Source organism: Oncorhynchus masou, chromosome 15 (assembly GCF_036934945.1).
Source record: "Oncorhynchus masou masou isolate Uvic2021 chromosome 15, UVic_Omas_1.1, whole genome shotgun sequence".
Lineage (NCBI taxonomy): Eukaryota > Metazoa > Chordata > Actinopteri > Salmoniformes > Salmonidae > Oncorhynchus > Oncorhynchus masou.
Window position 1 is genome coordinate 23816078 of NC_088226.1, and position 19636 is coordinate 23835713.

A 19636-nucleotide genomic window follows, 5' to 3' on the forward strand; every position below is an offset into this window, starting at 1 on the left:
GTTAAGAAATGATTTACTAAATAAACTAAAGTAAAAAATGTAATAAAAAGTAACATAATAAAATAACAATAATGAGGCTATATACAGTGGGTACTGGTGCTGAATCAATATGCGGGGGTTCAGGTTAGTCGAGGTAATTTGTACATGTTGGTAGGTGGTAAAGTGACTGTGCAAAGATAACAAACAGCGAGTAGCAGCAGTGTAAAAACAAAGCGGGGGGGTCAATGTAAATAGCCCGGGTGGCCATTTGATTAATAATGTAACTCTATGGCAGCACCCAAGGGGCTTTAATTTTGGTACATACAGCCCAAGAATAGCTTAAAATGTTTGAGGGGGTCTGGAGAACACAATAAAATGACCCAAGTATGGTAAGTACCCATTAAATATATGTTTGTAGAAAAGTGGTGGAAAAGTTTTAAATAAATTACAAAATGTACTGATTATTGAACATACTTCCATCCTCTTTTTAAACACTTAAAACTGTCAAATGGGTGTTCCCTAAAGTTGACTAATTACAATGATATAAAATATGATATTCATTATTATATCAATTTCAAGAAATCTTTTCCTGTACTGACTTCCCTGTACTGAAAATGGAAACATGGACATGAAGCCATTCCAGTAGAACTCTGCCTTTTTGAATGGGATGTATGGGACATGATACTAAGACTACCATGACTTATTATGCAAGCACTGTTTTGGGACATTTTAATCCACAGATATCACACAATATTCTGATATCATTAGGAGCATGCCGAAACGTGATCCTCTCAAATCGAGAGATCAAAATATCGACAAAAATCTGTGATTTGGACAGCATTTCGGGCACATTTTTGATCATATTTTCTACAACTTCTTTAAAAAAAAACATACGTGATCCATTTGATTATATTGTCCACGCGACCTTGAACATTTTAATTTTAAGTCATCATTAGGCTTAATATACCACTTACTAATGAAGTTAGTGCCGATTCAAATTACAGAACAAATTTTAGGGGCCATTTCCACCACATTTCTGCATAAAGGCATACTTGGACTTATTGTGTTCTCCACACCACCTTAAACATTATTGGGCTGTATGTACCAATTATTTATGGAGGTACAGTATGTCCATGTGAATCCCGCCCAATTAAAACCAATGTAGCTGGTTGGTGGTCATTTTAGAGTATAATAGGTTATTAAATCTGAAATGGCAGTTTACACACTTTGTGTAAAGCCTTAAAGTTCTCATCAATAATGGGTTACCTGTCTCTCTGCTGGACTGGAATGCATTCCTATAGGATTTTACCTAAAGTGACATGTACTGGACAGGTTTCCTGTCACATTTAAAATTGACACAAAACAGAATATCATATAATATATCATTGCAAACAGTAGACTTCAGGGAACACCCATAACATTTTGCACATAAACTATTGGAACTATCCATAAATACACTAACAAAAACAACAGTATGTTGGCACATGTTTTCAACACTTTTCTACATTAAAAAAGTACAGATACATTTTTATGGCATCTTTGGGCCATTTTATTGTGTTTTCCAGACCCACTTAACATTTCATTCCATCATTGGGCTGTATATGCCAACTATTTATGGAGCTGTGGCAATGTGAGTCGTGTCCGATACGGCCCCATACATCTGGTTGGCGGTTGTACAAAAGCCCTCAGTGGAGCAACATACTACTGAGATTAACTTGATCAACTAAGTTGATGTCACCTGTTGACCCTCTCTCAATGCCACAAAGCCTTCACTAATTATCAGGACTGCCCTGATAGGCTCATTCAAACTTTACATTTGAATGAGGTAGCCTAGTGGTTAGTTTGAATGAGGTAGACTAGTGGTTGGACTAGTAACCCGAAAGGTTGCAAGATCAAATCCCTGAGCTGACAAGGTAAAAATCTGTCGTTCTGAACAAGGCAGTAAACCCACTGTTCCTAGGCTGTTATTGAAAATAACAATTTGTTAAATTTGTTAAATAAAGGTTAAAAAATAATAATAATTTAAATCCTGTCAAGGCATTCCTCAGTTTCTTTCCAGTTGTGTGCGAACAAGTTAAGAGTACATTTGGGTCCCATTTCCATGTATATTTTAGTTCAGTCATAACATTAAGATGTCATTTCCTTGTTTGAGATATATTGGTTTAATTCGATTCATCCTTATCAACATTACCTTTTTATTATTATGCAACCAGTTTATGTCTCTCCTTTGCTGCAGAGCCACACACAAATCCAACTTCACCAAGTCCAACCATAAGTCCTTAATAAATATTTTAACTTTGGCACTGTCTCTGTCTGTGTGCTCTCAGAATGGAGCAGAGTACCCCTGGAGTTACTTCTCTTGGGTTTCTTAGCCAATTTGTCAGCGGCCATATTGGAAATGACCACCCAGGGGGGTAAAGGACCAAATCTGTGATTGTACTATTGCCAAAACTACTTTATTTAGAGATGCCCTGAGCTGTATGATATTTGGTGGCTCTATTACAAAGTCCAATAAATCTTCACGTAGCTGCTGGACTATGGTCAAAATGATCTATGTCCCCTATTGGGTTTTAAGAATAGTTTATGATCAGAATTATATTTTTCCCATAGGGAAGTGCGGGACTATCATGTGATCGTTCCTTAACCCATAGAAAGTCCTGGCTCCCGCCCAATTGACTACTTTCAAATGGTGGAAGCGCTCAATGGCAATGTCCATGCCAAAATAGGTTTTATCCATCTAGAGCAGGGCTCTCCTACCTTGTTCCTAGAGCGCTACCATCCTGTAGGTTTTCACTCCAACCCTAATCTAGCGTACCCGATTCTAATAATTAGCTGGTTGATAAACTGAATCAGGTTAGTTACAACTTGAGGTTGGATTGAAAACCTACAGGGGTAGAGTGCCCTGGTCGAGAGTCCTCTATCAAACTATGATTTGTTCCGTCTTCTGTGTCTTCCAAATAACTATTCTGAGTATTCTCGTAGTGTCATAATGTAGAGAAAAAGGTGGCGTGGAGAAATTTCTGCCCTGCTAGAGCTACCCCAGTCAACTGTAAGTGCTGTTATTGTGAAGTGGAAACTTCCACTTGAAGCGGTAGGCCACACAAGCTCACAGAACAGGGCCGCAGTGCTGAAGCACGTAGCGTGTAAAGATTGTTGCAACCGAGGACAGACACTCACTACCAAGTTCCAAACAGCCTCTAGAAGCAACGTCAGCACAACTGTGAGAACTGGAATGAGATGATCGATGATCAGGGGTCCACATACTTTTGGCCACATAGTGTATGACTCAATGCGAACTCAACTGAGTGAATGGTTTCTGAAATTGACACATGACAGAACTGAGTTTACCTGGGATTAGAATTACATTTACGGTCTTATTAGGCCTGCCATTGGCAGACCTAGAGGCCTTCATCCCTTGAAATTGCCAGGGCTATATCTGGTCCCAGTCCGCCCCTGGTTTCCCATCATGACAAAATGTAGGCTACATGAAATGTCATAAACATTACCAGTTTGTTTAAGCAGAAGTTAAGACAGATGCATCCCATGTATGTTCATTCCTGATGCCCACAATGTTCTCTTATCACAGCTGCTGAGTGTGAGGTTCCACCACTTCCACAATCCAGGAGGACCCACCCCCTGCTCAGGAGTGACCCAAACACCCTCTCATGGTCAGGATGTTCCAGTCCCTCACCAAACTCTTCCGAGGAGCTTCAGAAATGCAGTATGCCTGGACTACCCGGTACAGACAGAAGAGAACTAGGCACCCCTCGGAGCCTGGTTCCCCTCCAGGTTTCCTCATTCTAGGGAATTCTTCCTGGCCACTGTCCTTTGCTTAGCTTGCTCCTTTGTGTGTAGGCCAGTTGATTAAATGCCTAAACTATTTTTAACCACGAAGTGGTTTGAAAATGTGACGCTGCTTGCTCAAATCCTATTTGGGGGGGGACACTACACGCCACACAATAGGTTAACAAATGTGACATCAATTTTCTCACTGCCCGTATGGAAATAGAGGTTGGCATGGATGATGCCAAACATGGGGCGATATTCTAAAAATTCATGACACCTGCTGAACTGAAAACATTGTACAAACCAAACTGTGCGTTTTAATTATATAATTTTGAATGAAACAGTAACAATGTAGGAAAAGTAAAAAAAAAAAAGTTATATATAATAAAAAAACAGGCTCTCAGTGTCATATCATGGTTGTTAACTGCTTGGTCACACATCAGTACAAAGCAGCCGTTGTGCTTATTCATGAGTCTCCCATTACATAACTGTTACTAACTGTAAGACTGACATAATCAAGGTCAGAAAATGTGTGGAAGTGCACAATTGCAGCTTTGAACAGTTACATGTGAACGAAAGGAACAGCAAGTAAAACAGCCCTGCAAGTCATTTGATGCCGATTTGCTTACAGAGACACGGATTGCTGAGTTCACCTTGTACAAAAACACAGGTCCCATGTAATGTTATTGGTTTGTATTGCATCATAGGTGTTTGTCTGAGCAAACAGGCACAGCTGTGGCTACCAAAAAAACATTGAAACAAATATATATAAATGCTTTGTTCAATTCATAATGTAGTTAGTGCACAGAATTCTCTCATACAAAAATACCGGTCCCATGATGCCAGTTTGCATGAGGATTTGAAAAACAACAATCAGGTAACATGGGAGTGAAACACCGGTAAATGAATGAGTACCACAGTTAGGAGTTGGTTTCTAAGAGCTTACTGTATCAGACATTAAAGGTGATCTATGGTTTACAATAACATGAATGAACAGACATTGGACTGACAACACTTGGACAAGGATACATTTCCCATGTCACCCTGCGTGTGCACGAGAGTAAAGTAACTGGTGCGTTCAAGACAAGTCGGAAACTCCAACATTTTCAACTTGGAAATTCGTCGTAGAAAGAGGAGGCCCAAGTTTGCCAGTTTTCTACCTGGTGGTTAATTTCACTCACCTGATGTTCCAGGTCTGAATCAGTCCCTGATTAGAAGGACAGGATTAACACCAGAAGTGTTTTGGCCTTTGATGACCAACATTGAACAGCCCCCGAGTTTCCAACTTGTCATAAATGCACCATAAAGACATGGCCAGGAAGGTAAAGAATGAACAGTTTAAACCCTACATCACATTTGGTCCTCTACAGTGGAAATGTTAAGTGGTACTTCTGTGGTTTCCTCCATTCTTTCCTTCCATCCCTTGCTTTTTCTATCAGTCCATATCTTGATCACCCACACTCTGGCGAAGGTATTCCTCATAGAGCTTCTTCTACAGGAAGGGGGAGATACACTGTTAGTGGACAAGCACGCACACACACACACGCACGCACGTGCACGCACACACACACTACCTTCTTGGTCTTTACCACCTCCTGCACATAATCCAGCTTTTCCTGTAGCTGCCTCTTCTGTCGGCCAGAGAGAGTGGGCCGAGATCTGCAGAGAGAGAGAGAGAGAGAGAGAGAGAGATGCTTCAGGCATAATTCATTGATAACTGGTGACACTTGAAGTTGAAGAAGATCCCGCAGTTTGAGAGTGTGCTCAGCTCTTACCTGAAGGAGAAGCGGGCAAGGATGAGGAGTAGGAAGGAGAGGAAGATGAGTCCGCCACAACTGTAGAGCTGGTACTCCACAGACATAGAGTCAAGCACTCTCACTACAGGAACCTGTTGGGGACAAAGGGCAAAGAGTCAAACAAACACAAAAACTTCCCCCACTCCGTCTCACACACACGACCATGGTCAGATTAACATCCCTCCCCACACCCCTTCACTCTGTCTCTCTCTTACAAATACACTGACCAGGTAGAGAGAGAGGGCCTCGATGCCATCATGCCCCAGGTACATCTCTAGCAGCTCTCTGGAGAGGCTGCCCAGCACCAGGGCTGCCATCAGCATGAAGGGCACACTGAAGCCCAGAAGAGCCAACACACAGCCCTTACAGCGCGCCCGCCGGTTATCTACACTGGTCTGCCTGAGAGACAGAAAGAGAGAGAGAGAGAGTTGTGTTGGAAAGGAGAGAAGATCAGTGATGTGTCATCGACAATATCCTCAGTCACTGTTTTTTCAGCAAGTTGAGAATGAGTGTAGGTGTAAAACACACTAAGTACGCAGGTGTGTGTTACCTGTCGTGGCTGAGTGTATCTGCAATGGCCTTAGTGATGAGCTCACAGTCCTTCTCTAGTGAGTTGAGTGTGTTCTGGACCGTCTGGTTGATGGTCTTCTCGATGGTGCGACATGCCTCCTCAATCTGGTTCACACATCGACTGGGCTGGGGTTGGGACAAGCAGGTGGAAGTGAAGTTCAAAACATACGTACATAGTATACATACATTTGATTTGTTTAGCTAGGATAGTCCTAAGATTGCCCAGGTTGGCACATCCAGTGACTTTCAGGTGCCGTGTACAAAAAGGTGGGTGCGGTAGCTACCTTGTTGGGGTTGGGGACATAGATGGTAGGCATGTCAAAGCCACACTTGTTGAGTCCCGGCCTCTTGCACAGCTCCTGGACTATCTGCATCATCACCCTCTGAAATAGCCATTCACATGACAGGGAGATTAGTTGATGTCATAAACTAAATCAGAAATTTCAAGCAGCACCCCCCCCCCCCCTCTTATACACTACGATGTTGTTATCTATGCAGTCACTTGAATAACTCTACCTACATGTACAAATGACCTCAACTAACCGGTGCCCCAACACATTGACTCTGTACCATTACCCCCCTGTATATAATTTCGCTATTGTTATTTTACTGCTGCACTTTAACTACTTGTTACTTGTATTTCTTATTCTTATCTGTATTTTTTTTAAACTGCATTGTTGGTTAGGGGCTCGTAAGAAAGTACATGTGACTAATAACATTTGATTGCACAACTGCCAGGACCTAGGATCAGGGTAGACACTCAAGTGTTTTAGTACTATATCTCTTGACACATTGATGAAAATAATCATGGCCTCAACCTTCAAGCTGCATACTGGACCCTATTCCAACTAAACTACTGAAAGAGCTGCTTCCTGTGCTTGGCCCTCCTATGTTGAACACTATAAACGGCTCTCTGTCCACCGGATGTGTACCAAACTCACTAAAAGTGGCAGTAATAGAGCCTCTCTTGAAAAAGTCAAATGACCCAGAAAATATTTTTTTAAACTATAGGCCTATATCGAATCGAATCTCCCATTCGTCTCAAACAAAATTGAAAAAGCTGTTGCGCAGCAACTCACTGCCTTCCTGAAGACAAACAATGTATACGAAACAATTCAGTCTGGGTTTAGACCCCATCATAGCACTGAGACTGCACTTGTGAAGGTGGTAAATGGTGTCAGACCTTTAAGCCTTTACTGAAGACTCATCTCTTCAGTGGGTCATATGACTGAGTGTAGTCTGGCCCAGGAGTGTGAAGGTGAACGGAAAGGCTCTGGAGCAACGAACCGCCCTTGCTGTCTCTGCCTGGCCGATTCCCCTCTCTCCACTGGGATTCTCTGCCTCTAACCCTATTACAGGGGCTGAGTCACTGGCTTACTGGTGCTCTTCCATGCCGTCCCTAGGAGGGGTGCGTCACTTGAGTGGGTTGAGTCACTGACGTGATCTTCCTAAGCGGGTTGGCGCCCCCCCTTGGGTTGTGCTGTGGCGGAGATCTTCGTGGGCTATACCCAGCCTCGTCTCAGGATGGTAAGTTGGTGGTTGAAGATATCCCTCTAGTGGTGTGGGGGCTGTGCTTTGGCAAAGTGGGTGGGGTTATATCCTGCCTGTTTGGCCCTGTCCGGGGGTATAGTCGGACGGGACCACAGTGTCTCCTGACCCCTCCTGTATTTATGCTGCAGTAGTTTGTGTGTCGGGGGGCTAGGGTCAGTCTGTTATATCTGGAGTATTTCTCCTGTCTTATCCAGTGTCCTGTGTGAATTTAAGTATGCTCTCTCTAATTCTCTCTCGGAGGACCTGAGCCCTAGGACCATGCCTCAGGACTACCTGGCCTGATGACTCCTTGCTGTCACCAGTCCACCTGGCCGTACTGCTGCTCCAGTTTCAACTGTTCTATCTGTGGCTATGGAACCCTGACCTGCTCACCGGACGTACTACCTGTTCAACGCTCTAGAAACAGTAGGCGCGGTAGAGATACTCTGAATGATCGGCTATGAAAAGCCAACTGACATTTACTTGATTGGATTATAAAATAAAAAAACTGTCCAACTCCGTCCCAGCCAACTGTCAACCTTGTTGATATTGTGGATATGTATAAAGTGTGTGTAATGGGGAATTTCCAGGTGTAATAGACACAAAAGCAGTCATTGATAAAGTTTTTTTTTTTTTTTAAATCTCTGGTTTTGTACGAAACCTCCAGCAAGGAAGCAGAGAAAACCAGTGTGTCCTCGGAACTGGCACCTTTAAACTGGCGCCAATACTATCAGCAGATGGGTAACTGTCCATAACCTTTCACGTCTGGCCTCCAAGTCTAGTGACCAAAAAACCTTGCACGAACAGAATCATGTGCATTACAGAAAAGGAAAAGCATAATGCATTGCGTTAAGCACTTAACTGAACATGAATTGTATTAATCTTAAAATTTCCCACTAGAGTGTGTGTGTGTGTGTGTGTGTGTGTACCTGTCTGTCCGACTCTCCCCCGGCCTCGTCGGCCTTGCTGAGGTAGAAGCGCAGACGGTCACCGTGCTTCTCGTTGAGCTTCTCTACGATGTTGAGGGTGCGTTTGCACAGCGCCTGGCCCATGGGGTCAAAGAACACCAGGATGAGGTCACACAGCTCACCTGGGACGGGACAGAGACGACCCTGTTATGTTCTGTTCAATTAGCCAGATAGAGAAATGCAGAAACATGAAATACTGTAGCCATCTTTACACACAGATGGTGTGTGTGTGTGTGTGTCATGATGAAACACAGAGATGAATAAGAAAACATGCTGTAAAGTCAACAGTACCTTCACAGAATTACACACCCTACACCACACACACAGCGCCATATTGTGGTGACCTACCCAGCCACATGATGGCCTGGTCCACATCGAAGGGGTACTTCATGTCCCCGTCCACCAGGCCAGGAGAGTCCACAAACGTCACCAGGCTGAAGCGCTTTTGCCTCGAAGTGCAGATCTCAGTACCCAGGTACTCAGACACACCTACAGGCAGAGAAAGAAAGAGAAAGAAAAATTAAAAGTGATGAAAGAGTGAGTGTGTGGGAGGGGGAGAGACCTTTACTTGAATGGTATTTTCAAACATTTCACTCAGTGCTGACTAATGTTTTAGAATGGGTTGTCAGAAATACAATGGTGATGACAGCATGACTATCACATCATATACAGTTGCCAGAAAAAGTATGTGAACCCTATGGAATTACCTGGACTTATGCATAAATTTTGATCAGATCTTCTAAGTCACAACAATAGACAAAGACAGTTTGCTTAAACTAATAACACGTTTTCTGGTCTTTATTGAATACACCGTGTAAACATTCACAGTGCAGGGTGGGAAAAGTATGTGAACCTTTGGATTTAATAACTGTTTGACCCTCCTTTGGCAGCAATAACCTCAACCAAACGTTTTCTGTAATTGCGTTTCAGACCTGCACAACGGTCAGGAGGAATTCTGGACCATTCCTCTTTACAAAACTGTTTCAGTTCAGCAATATTCTTGGGATGTCTGGTGTGAACCGCTCACGCGGTCATGCCACAGCGTCTCAATCGGGTTGAGGTCAGGACTCTGATTGGGCCACTACCGCTGTTTAGCGTTTTACATATTGTAGACTTGTCAACAGAGATGATAGCATCTTCCAGAGATTTCTGTAGGTCTTTAGCTAACACTCTTGGATTCTTCTTCTTAACCTCATTGAGTATTCTGTGCTGTGCTCTTGCAGTTATCTTTGCAGGACAGCCACTCCTAGGGAGAGTAGCAACAGTGCTGAACTTTCTCCATTTATAGACAATTTGTCTTACTGTGGACTGATGAACATCAAGGCTTTTAGAGATACTTTTGTAACCCTTTCCAGCTTTATGCAAGTCAACAATTCTTAATCTTCCGTCTTCTGAGATCTCTTTTGTTCGAGGCACGGTTCACATCAGGCAATGCTGTATTCAATATAGACAAGAAAAATACAATTTGTGTGTTATTAGTTTCAGCAGACTGTTTGTCTGTTGTTGTGACTTAGATGAAGATCAAATCAAATTTTATTACCAATTAATGCAGAAATCCAGATAATTCCAAAGGGCTCACATACTTTTTCTTGCCACTGTATTACAGGGGGGGGGGGGTGTTTCCGGAGTCCTACTTTGACGCTGACGAATGAGGTTGAATCAACTCTGAAATCTCACCTTTGAGCTCGTGTAGAGGTTTGAAGTGTGGGTAAAGGTGCAGCGTGGCATTTCCCTAAAATACACCAAGAAACCAAACCAAAGTTTACATTCTGCGAGAAATACACATCCACCATACACTGTGTGAGCACTTACTCAGTGAAAAGGTAAAACCTCTCAAAGTACCTCAACGAAAGTGCATGAATTGAAGAGCAAACTGAAGTTGAGGAAATTCACTCAGAACTCTACCAGCTGTACTCACTGTGAGAGACTCTCTCTTGCGGCCACTTGTGACAAAGCTGAAGCCTTGCGTCTCAATGGCCACTCCTGTACGCTGGATGTGCTCCTCCACGTACCTGAGACAGAAAGTTTACAGCAGACATTTTAACAAGCACTCTCTCTGGTATTCACTTTACACGAGGTGTATGTCCACACACACAAACAAATGGACCACGGGACAGAATTACAATGATTTTGAAGCAAAGGGAAGCATAGGGAACAGTAGCATCAGTGTAGGGAAAAGTCCCAGTTTCTTATGGAACACTTTTCAAAGTGCATCCTTCTCTCCACTCTTCCTGTGGCAGTCAATGGTAACCTCGATCTGATTGAACATTACCAGTTGATGAAGGAGCTCTTGCCGGCAGAGTGGTTGCCCATCAACATGACCGTGATCTTTTTCCTGGGTGCCAGCAGAGTCACGCCAACGGACTGGGCCACTGCTACCAGCCCTAGAATGGAGACATGGAGGGATGTGATCAGGACACTTATCTACAATGGGCTAGCTAGCTGTGATATAAATACTAGCTTTAAAAACTTGCTCGTTGATGTGACGAGTTTCGAATAATGCCGATTGATCAACTGTTAGTTTACTAGTATTAGCCACTAAGCTATAGCCAGCCAGCTAATCTAGCTACCACTAACAACTCCTACTGGTAGTTACGTTAGAGCGGCAATCCTTAACTGAAATATTAACAGTGTCCTCCCGCGACAGTTTCAGTAAAATACAACCACTTCAAATCCATAGACTACGCTATGGATGCAAGGGTTCTGATGGGGTTTGACTGTTGAACTAAGCTCAGGCATTTATACGTTATATTCTTCATGAATCAATGGGTAGATAAATACCATTCATCTATAATCAACTAAAGGTGCCCCCCCCCCACAAAAAAAATGACCAATGGGTAAAATCATTTGTTAATTCTGTGTTTAATCATCTAAAATCAAATGTTCCAAACCTAATTTCTCGATCATAGTCCGTTCAAAAGTGTAGGGCAGCCCCCAAAGTGACTCCTCTTATCAACTGTGAACAAGAATGTCCTCTGTGTTGTCTTAGGAATTCAGTATTGTCTGTGTTGGTCTTGCCAACCCCCATTTTCATACCTCTGAGAAGCAAAGGTAACACCATATACACAAAAGTATGTGGACACCTCTTGGCAGTAGAATGACCTTACTGAAGAGCTCAGTGACTTTCAACATGGCATCCTATCCAACAAGTCAGTTAATCAAATTTCTGCCCTGCTAGAACTGCCCCGGTCAACTGTAAGTGCTGTTATTGTGAAGTGGAAACATCTAGGAGCAACAACGGCTCAGCCGCAAAGTGGTAGGTTACAGAAGCGACAGGACGGGCCGCAGAGTGCTGAAGTGCATAGCGAGTAAAAATCTTCTGTCCTCGGTTGCAACACTCACTACAGAATTCTAAACTGCCTCTGGAAGCAACTTCAGCCCAATAATTGTTAGTCGGGAGCGTCATGAAATGGGTTTCCATGGCCGAGCAGTCGTACACAAGCCTAAGATCCCCATACGCAGTGCCAAGAGTCGGCTGGAGTGGTGTAAAGCTCACAGTCATTGGAGCAGTGGAAAAGCGTTCTCTGGAGTGATGAATAACGGTTCACCATCTGGCAGTCCGACAAACAAATCTGGGTTTGGCGGATGCCAGGACAATAATACCTGCCTGAATGCATAGTACCAACTGTAAAGTTTGGTGGAGGAATGGTCTGGGGCTGATTTATGGTTCAGGCTTGGCCCCTTAGTTCCAGTGAAGGGAAATATTCATCTTGAATAGGAAGGTCAACAGCAAGCCAGGCCTAATCGCCCAACATCACTGCCCGACCTCACTAATGCTCGTGGCTGAATGGAAGCAAGCCCCTGCAACATTGTTCAATCATCTAGTGGAAAGCCTTCCCAGAAGAGTGTAGGCTGTTATAGCGGCAAAAGGTGGGGACAAACTCCATATTAATGCCCATGATTAAAATAATGCCTTGTAATTCTTGTTAATTCCTTGTAATTTAAGCTTTAGGCTGTGTATGTGAATCCATTCATTTTACAAAGTAATTAAATACACTTGTATTTAGAATTCTATTCTTCATTGCCCATTACTGTTACTCAAGTCTCCATGCATATTGCTATGTATACTATGGAGCCAGATAAAGATAATTTAATGGGATAATTGCTTAGTCTTATTACTTGTCGCACGTGAGGTATATAAACTCAGCAAAAAAAAAAAAAAAAACGTCCTCACTGTCAACTGCGTTTATTTCAAGAAAACTTAACATGTGTAAATATTTGTATGAACATAACATGATTAAACAACAGACATAAACTGAACAAGTTCCACAGACATATAACTAAACAGAAATGGAATAATGTGCCCCTGAACAAAAAGGGAGAGGGGGGGGGGCAAAATAAAAAGTAACAGTCAGTATCTGGTCTGGCCACCAGCTGCATTAAGTACTGCAGTGCGTACCTAAGTGCTTAAGTACTGCACTCCTCCTCATGGACTGCACCAGATTTGCCCATTCTTGCTGTGAGAATGTTACCCTGCAAGTTCCCGGACATTTCTGGGGGGAGTGGCCCAAGCCCTCACCCTCCGATCCAACAGGTCCCAGACCTGCTCAATGGGATTGAGATCCGGGGATCTTCGCTGGCCATGGCAGAACACTGACATTCCTGTCTTGCAGGAAATCAGCCATAGTGTTCATTCTGTGCGTGGTGACATTGTCATGCTGGAGGGTCATATCAGGATGAGCCTGCAGGAAGGGTACCACATGAGGGAGGAGGATGTCTACCCTGTAATGCTCAGCGTTGAGATTGCCTGCAATGACAACAAGCTCAGTCCGATGCTGCTGTGACACACCACCCAAGACCATGACGGACCTTCCACCTCGATCCAGCTCCAGAGTACAGGCCTCAGTGTAACGCTCATTCCTTCGACGGATCTGATCATCAAATCCGACCATCACCCCTGGTGAGACAAAACCGTGACTCGTCAGTGAAGAGCACTTTTTGCCAGTCCTGTCTTGTCCAGCGACAGCGTGTTTGTGCCCATAGGCGACGTTGTTGCCAGTGATGTCTGGTGAGGACCTGCCTTACAACAGGCCTATAAGCCCTCAGTCCAACCTCTCTCAGCCTATTGCGGACAGCACTGATGGAGGGATTGTGAGTTCCTGGTGTAACTCAAGCAGTTTTTGTTGCCATCCTGTACCTGTCCCAAAGGTGTGATGTTCAGATGTACCGATTCTGTGCAGGTGTTGTTACACGTGGTCTGCCACTGTGAGGATGACCAGCTGTCCATCCTGTCTCCCTGTAGTGCTGCCTTAGGCGTCTCACAGTACAGAGATTGCAATTTATTGCCCTGGCCACATCTGCTGTCCTCATGCCTCCTTGCAGCATGCCTAAGGCACATTCACACAGATGAGCAGGGACTCTGTGCATCTTTCTTTTGGTGTTTTTCAGTAGTCAGTAGAAAGGCCTCTTTAGTGTCCTAAGTTTTCATAACTGTGACCTTAATTGCCTACCATCTGTAAGCTGTTAGTGTCTTAACAACCGTTCCACAGGTGCATGTTCATTAATTGTTTATGGTTCATTGAACAAGCATGGGAAACAGTATTTAAACCTTTTACAATGAAGATCTGTGAAGTGATTTGTTTTTTTTACGAATTACCTTTGAAAGACAGGGTCCTGAAAAAGGGACGTTTCTTTTTTTGCTGAGTTTATAATATACTGCATATTCAAATATTACTGCCCACTACAAACGTTACTGGAGTTCTCTCTGTAGGATGGCCAGAATTAGGGTGACAAACAATGGAGGTCAGAGGGGGAAAAAAATATTATTTTATTTTGCCACTTTAAAAAACAAATTCTGGAACATTGCATCATGTCAGCTATTCTGTATTCTGTGCCAGAATTAAGGCTGACTACACTCAGTTCTGTCATCATGAGGTGCTTTGAGAGACGAGTCAAGGATCATATCACCTCAACCTTACCAGTCACCCTAGACCCACTCCAATTTGCTTACTGCCCCAATAGATCCACAGACGATGCAATCGCCATCACACTTCTCTTTTCCCACCTGGACAAGAGGAATACCTATGTAAGAATGCTGTTCATTGACAACACCATAGTACCCTCCAAGCTCATCATTAAGATTGAAGCCCTGGGTCTGAACCCCAGTTGCACAGGGGCAGCCCCAGGTGGTTAAGGTAGGAAACAACACCTCCACTTGGCTGATTCTCAACACTGGGGCCCCACCATGTTGCGTACTCAGCCCCCTCTTGTACTCCCTGTTCACCCATGACTGCGTCGCCACGCACGCCTCCAACTCAATCATCAAGTTTGCAGACAACACAACAGTAGTAGGTTTGATTACCAACAATGACGAGACGGCCTACAGGGAGGAGATGAGGGATCTGGGAGTGTTGTGCCAGGAAAATAACCACTCACTCAATGTCAACAAAACAAAGGAGATGATTGTGGACTTCAGGAAACAGCAGAGGGAGCACCCCCCTGTCCACAGACAGGACCACAGTGGAGAAGGTGGAAAGCTTTAAGTTCCTTGGCATACACATCACTGACAAACTAAAATGGTCCACTCACACAGACTGTGTGGTGAAGGCGCAACAGTGCCTCTTCAACCTCTGGAGACTGAAGAAATTTGGCTTAGCACCTAAAACGTTCACAATCTTTTACAGATGCACAATTGAGAGCATCCTGTCGGACTGTATCGTCGCCTGGTATGGCAACTGCACCGCCCGTAAAGGCAGGGCTCTCCAGAGGGTGGACGCATAACCGGGGGCAAACTACCTGCCCTCCAGGACACCTACACCACCCGATGTCACAGGAAGGCCAAAAAGATCATCAAGGACAACAACCACCTGAGCCACTGCCTGTTCAACAGGCAGTGGCTCAGGTGGTTGTTGTCCTTGATGATCTTTTTGGCCTTCCTGTGACATCGGGTGTGTATATATACACACACACATACATACACACACATATATATATATACATACATACATACATACATACATACATACATACACACACACATACATATATATATATACACACATATATATACACACACACATACACACACACACACATACATATATATATATACACACATACATACACACACACACACATACATATATACACACACACACACACATACATATATATACACATATATATATACACATACATATATATACACATATATATATACACATACATATATATACACATACATATATATACACATACATATATATACACATACATATATATACACATATATATATACACATACATATATATACACACATATATATACACATATATATACACATACATATACACATACATATACACATACATATACACATACATATACATACACATACACATATATATACATACACATATACATACACATACATACACATATATACATACGTATATATATACATATACACACACACACACACACACACATATATATATATATATACACACACACACACATACACACACACATATATATATATAAATACACACACACACACATATATATATATACACACACACACACACACACACACATATATATATAAAACACACTAATATCTTTATATTTAAGAAAAGTGCACTTGTATGACTCTCATACAGGGGACGAGTTTGCAAAATGTAGCTCTTCATTTCCCAATCCAGAACCTTCACAGTGAGGTAGCTTTGAGTTGTTCTGGAGGTCCAACTATCAGTGGAGAGAGCTAGATAGGGTGTCTGTATCAATTTATTTTCAGTTTCTCTCTGTGATGTTTCATAGAGTTTGGGAATTACTTAGCTGCTGAAATGTGTGCGGGAGGGGACATTGTAACGTGGTTCAACTTTTTTCATCAGGTGACAAAATCCCAAGTCACTAACCACCGTATAGGGCTGCAAATCTTTGGCTATGAATACTCCCACTGCTTTCGTTACTTCTTTATGTTTTTCTGAATTTGTCACAAATTGTTATTGGAAGGCACCAGCGAGACTGTTGTGTTTTCGCTAACGAGTGGACTCTCCTTGCTCCAGCTCCACCTGCAAGGGATACAGCCGGGTGAGGGCGACGTAAATGACACATCATGTTAGAAGTGTTTCCACTCGAGTAGCTGACAGTGTCAAAGCAATGCTTGCAGACTGTATTTTGTTTGTTTACGGTCTTCTTACCCTCGTCATCATATTGAAAGCTGAATCCAAAATGTTCCCACAGAGCGGATTTGAAAGACGGCAGTGCTTCTTCAAATTTGCTTCTCTTTGTTTCAAGAGCGCTCAACATTGTCATGTTGTAGCTGAGAGAATATTTGTTTTTAGTTTCCCATGTCATTGCAAATCGTCCATTGGTTGTTTAAGGGGGGGAAGGGGTTGCGCTCACTGCGGTTGCCACATTGAGACATTGCTGTGGAGTTAAGTTTTTCAGCCCTCACGAGACCCCTAACGGCCTGGTGCCCCAAGCAGTTGCCTGCTGGGCCTGTTCACAAGCTGCACGTCTGGTTCTGTGGATCTGAATGTACAGCGTGCGTGGAGTCTGCAGCACAATAAGCATGTTTTGGAAATTATAGGAAAATGACAGGCATATCGTAATTCCACGGTTCACGTGCGTATTGAACCGTAGGGGGCGTCTCAAACCATTTGACAACATACTGTACCGTTGCATCCCTTGTATGCATGGATAATAAACAGAGTAGCAGCAGAGTAAAACTTTGGGTGGGAAATAGTCCGGGTAGCCATTTGATTAGCTGTTCAGGAATCTGAGGACCCATGCCAAATCTTTTCAGTCTCTCGAGGGAAAATAGGCATTGTTGTGCCCTCTTCACAACTGTCTTGGTGTGTTTGGACCATGATAGTTTGTTGGTGATGTGGACGCCAAGGAACTTGTAGCTCAACCTGCTCCACTAAAGCCCCATCGATGAGAATGGGGGCGTGCTCGATCCTCCTTTTCCTGTAGTCCACAATCATCTCCTTTGTCTTGATCAAGTTGAAGGAGAGGTTATCCTGGCACCACACGGCCAGGTCTCTGACCTCCTCCCTATAGGCTGTCTCATCGTTGTCGGTGACCACTGTTGTGTCATCAGCAAACTTAATTATTGTGTTGGAGTCATGCTTGGCAACGCGGTCATGGGTGAACAGGGAGTACAGGAGGGGGGCCGGTATAGTACGATTCAATCTTAGTCCTGTATTGATGCTTTGCTTGTTTGATGGTTCGACGGGGGGTAAGCGTGATTTCTTACAAACTCCCGGGTTAGAGTCCCGCTCCTTGAAACAGCAGCTCTACCCTTTAGCTCAATGCGGATGTTGCCTGTAATCCATGGCTTCTTGTTGGGGTATGTACGTACGGCCACTGTGGGGACGACATCGTTGATGCACTTATTGATGAAATCAGTGAATGATGTGGTGTACTCCTCAATGCGAACTGAAGAATCCCAGAACATATTCCAGTCTGTGCTTGAAATGCAGTCTTGTAGCTCAGCATCTTCGTCATCTGACCACTTCCTTATTGAGAGAGTCACTGTTACTTCCTGTTTTTGTTTGTAAGCAGGAGGATAGAGTTATGGTCAGATTTGCCAAATGGAGGGAGAACTTTGTACGTTTCTCTGTGTGTGGAGTAAAGGTGGTCTAGAGTTTTTTTTCTCCCTCTGGTTGCACATTTAACATGCTGGTAGAAATGAGGTAAAACAGATTTAAGTTTCCCTGCATTAAAGTCCCCGGCCACTATGAGCGCACGTTTTGGTTCATGTCAATGCAGAGCACTCCACATAGTAAACCAATTTGAGAGCTGCACAGTGATGTGGTACGGAGCTCAATTTGGCCTCTGGAGACTATGCAATTACGTCACACCATCCACACCGCTTTCTTATCAAGCATAAATTGTCTCTTATCCATAGGATATAGTGTATTTGTCATTTTAGAGAACTATCACTTTAACAAAATGTGTGATGAACATAAATTAATATATTTGATGTGATTTAATTAATCCATTAAACACATATACTTTTAACATTCTGTGCCAGATAGAACTTTATGGTTGAACCCAGATTAAAAACAATATACACAATAACATATTTGGGGGCCAGGGCTAAACCAGTGTTTGGATTTGGGGAAACCCTGCCCTAAACCACCGGTTATGTTGCTTATGCCTGGAGCCAGCCCTGCTCAGAACTATGCTTTGTGAAGATGGACCCTTATAGTCCCAACGTCTGATTTGTCTTCGTAAAATGCATTTTATAACAAACATTTCAACACTATAGAGCTGACAAGGTACAAATCTGTCGTTCCGCCCCTGAGCAAGGCAGTTAGCCCACTGTTCCCCGGGCGCCGAAGACGTGGATGTCGATTAAGCCAGCCCCCGCACCTTTCTGATTCAGATGGGTTGGGTTAAATGGGTGACACGTTTCAGTTGAAGGCATTCAGTTGTACAACTATGAATCCCTCTTCCCTTTCAACGTAATGCTAGCTAGCTACTAGCTAACGCGTTAGTCAGAATCAATGAGTCATACCAAATATAGCTAGCTAAACATACAGGCTGAATGACATTCCGACAGCAAATGTCTGATGAAATAGGTTGATATCTCCATTAAATCTTCATTTGATGAGACATTAGCTAGCTAACTCACCACTGTCGGCATCGATGTACAATTGATGACAGTCTCGTAAAATGCGTTCATCGCAAGACACACTTCCAGACAACGAGTCGGCATTTGCCGCGATTCGGCTCTTGATTTTCCCAGACATTGCAAAACGTTAATCCAAACGTATCAATGAAAATAACAAATGTTGCTTTAAACTATAAAAGTATTAACTAGCTACTCATTAAATTTCAGATTGATCTAAAAATGCCCCTCTTCTTACTCATTCTAAGTTTAAATCACCCCGGTCGGTTGTAAAGGAACGTAGGAGCCACGTCGTCAACTAGAATACGCAAAGCCTTTCGGGTAGTGTAGTTCCTGGTTCTCCTTTTTCTTTGGTATCATGTCGTTTGCACATGTATCTACTGTGCAGTTGTATGTGGTCAGTCATGTTACGTTTTGTAATACA

At 43.2% G+C, this 19636-nt stretch overlaps 1 protein-coding gene across 1 annotated transcript; it reads right to left on the reverse strand.

Moving 5' to 3' along the window:
* Positions 1–4076: 4076 nt before the first annotated feature.
* Positions 4077–19500, reverse strand: LOC135555978 (uncharacterized). The gene is made up of 12 exons (XM_064988819.1): positions 19216–19500; positions 10902–11013; positions 10548–10641; positions 10307–10361; positions 8978–9118; positions 8591–8751; positions 6416–6514; positions 6112–6257; positions 5789–5960; positions 5541–5653; positions 5340–5424; positions 4077–5257 (listed from the first exon to the last, which is right to left on the reverse strand). Exons 1-12 carry the CDS (start codon positions 19331–19333, stop codon positions 5201–5203), a joined length of 1353 nt encoding a protein of 450 aa, XP_064844891.1. The 5' UTR covers positions 19334–19500; the 3' UTR covers positions 4077–5200.
* Positions 19501–19636: the final 136 nt, after the last annotated feature.

Bases quoted from the DNA above. Each gene is read 5' to 3' on its own strand.
- LOC135555978 (XM_064988819.1), bottom strand. From the start codon at position 19,333: ATGTCTGGGAAAATCAAGAGCCGAATCGCGGCAAATGCCGACTCGTTG. The intron at 8,752-8,977 runs GTAGGTCACCAC...GTCCCGTCCCAG, and splicing joins CCAGGCCATCATGTGGCTGG to GTGAGCTGTGTGACCTCATC. The intron at 6,258-6,415 runs GTAGCTACCGCA...TCCCAACCCCAG, and splicing joins ATGTCCCCAACCCCAACAAG to CCCAGTCGATGTGTGAACCA.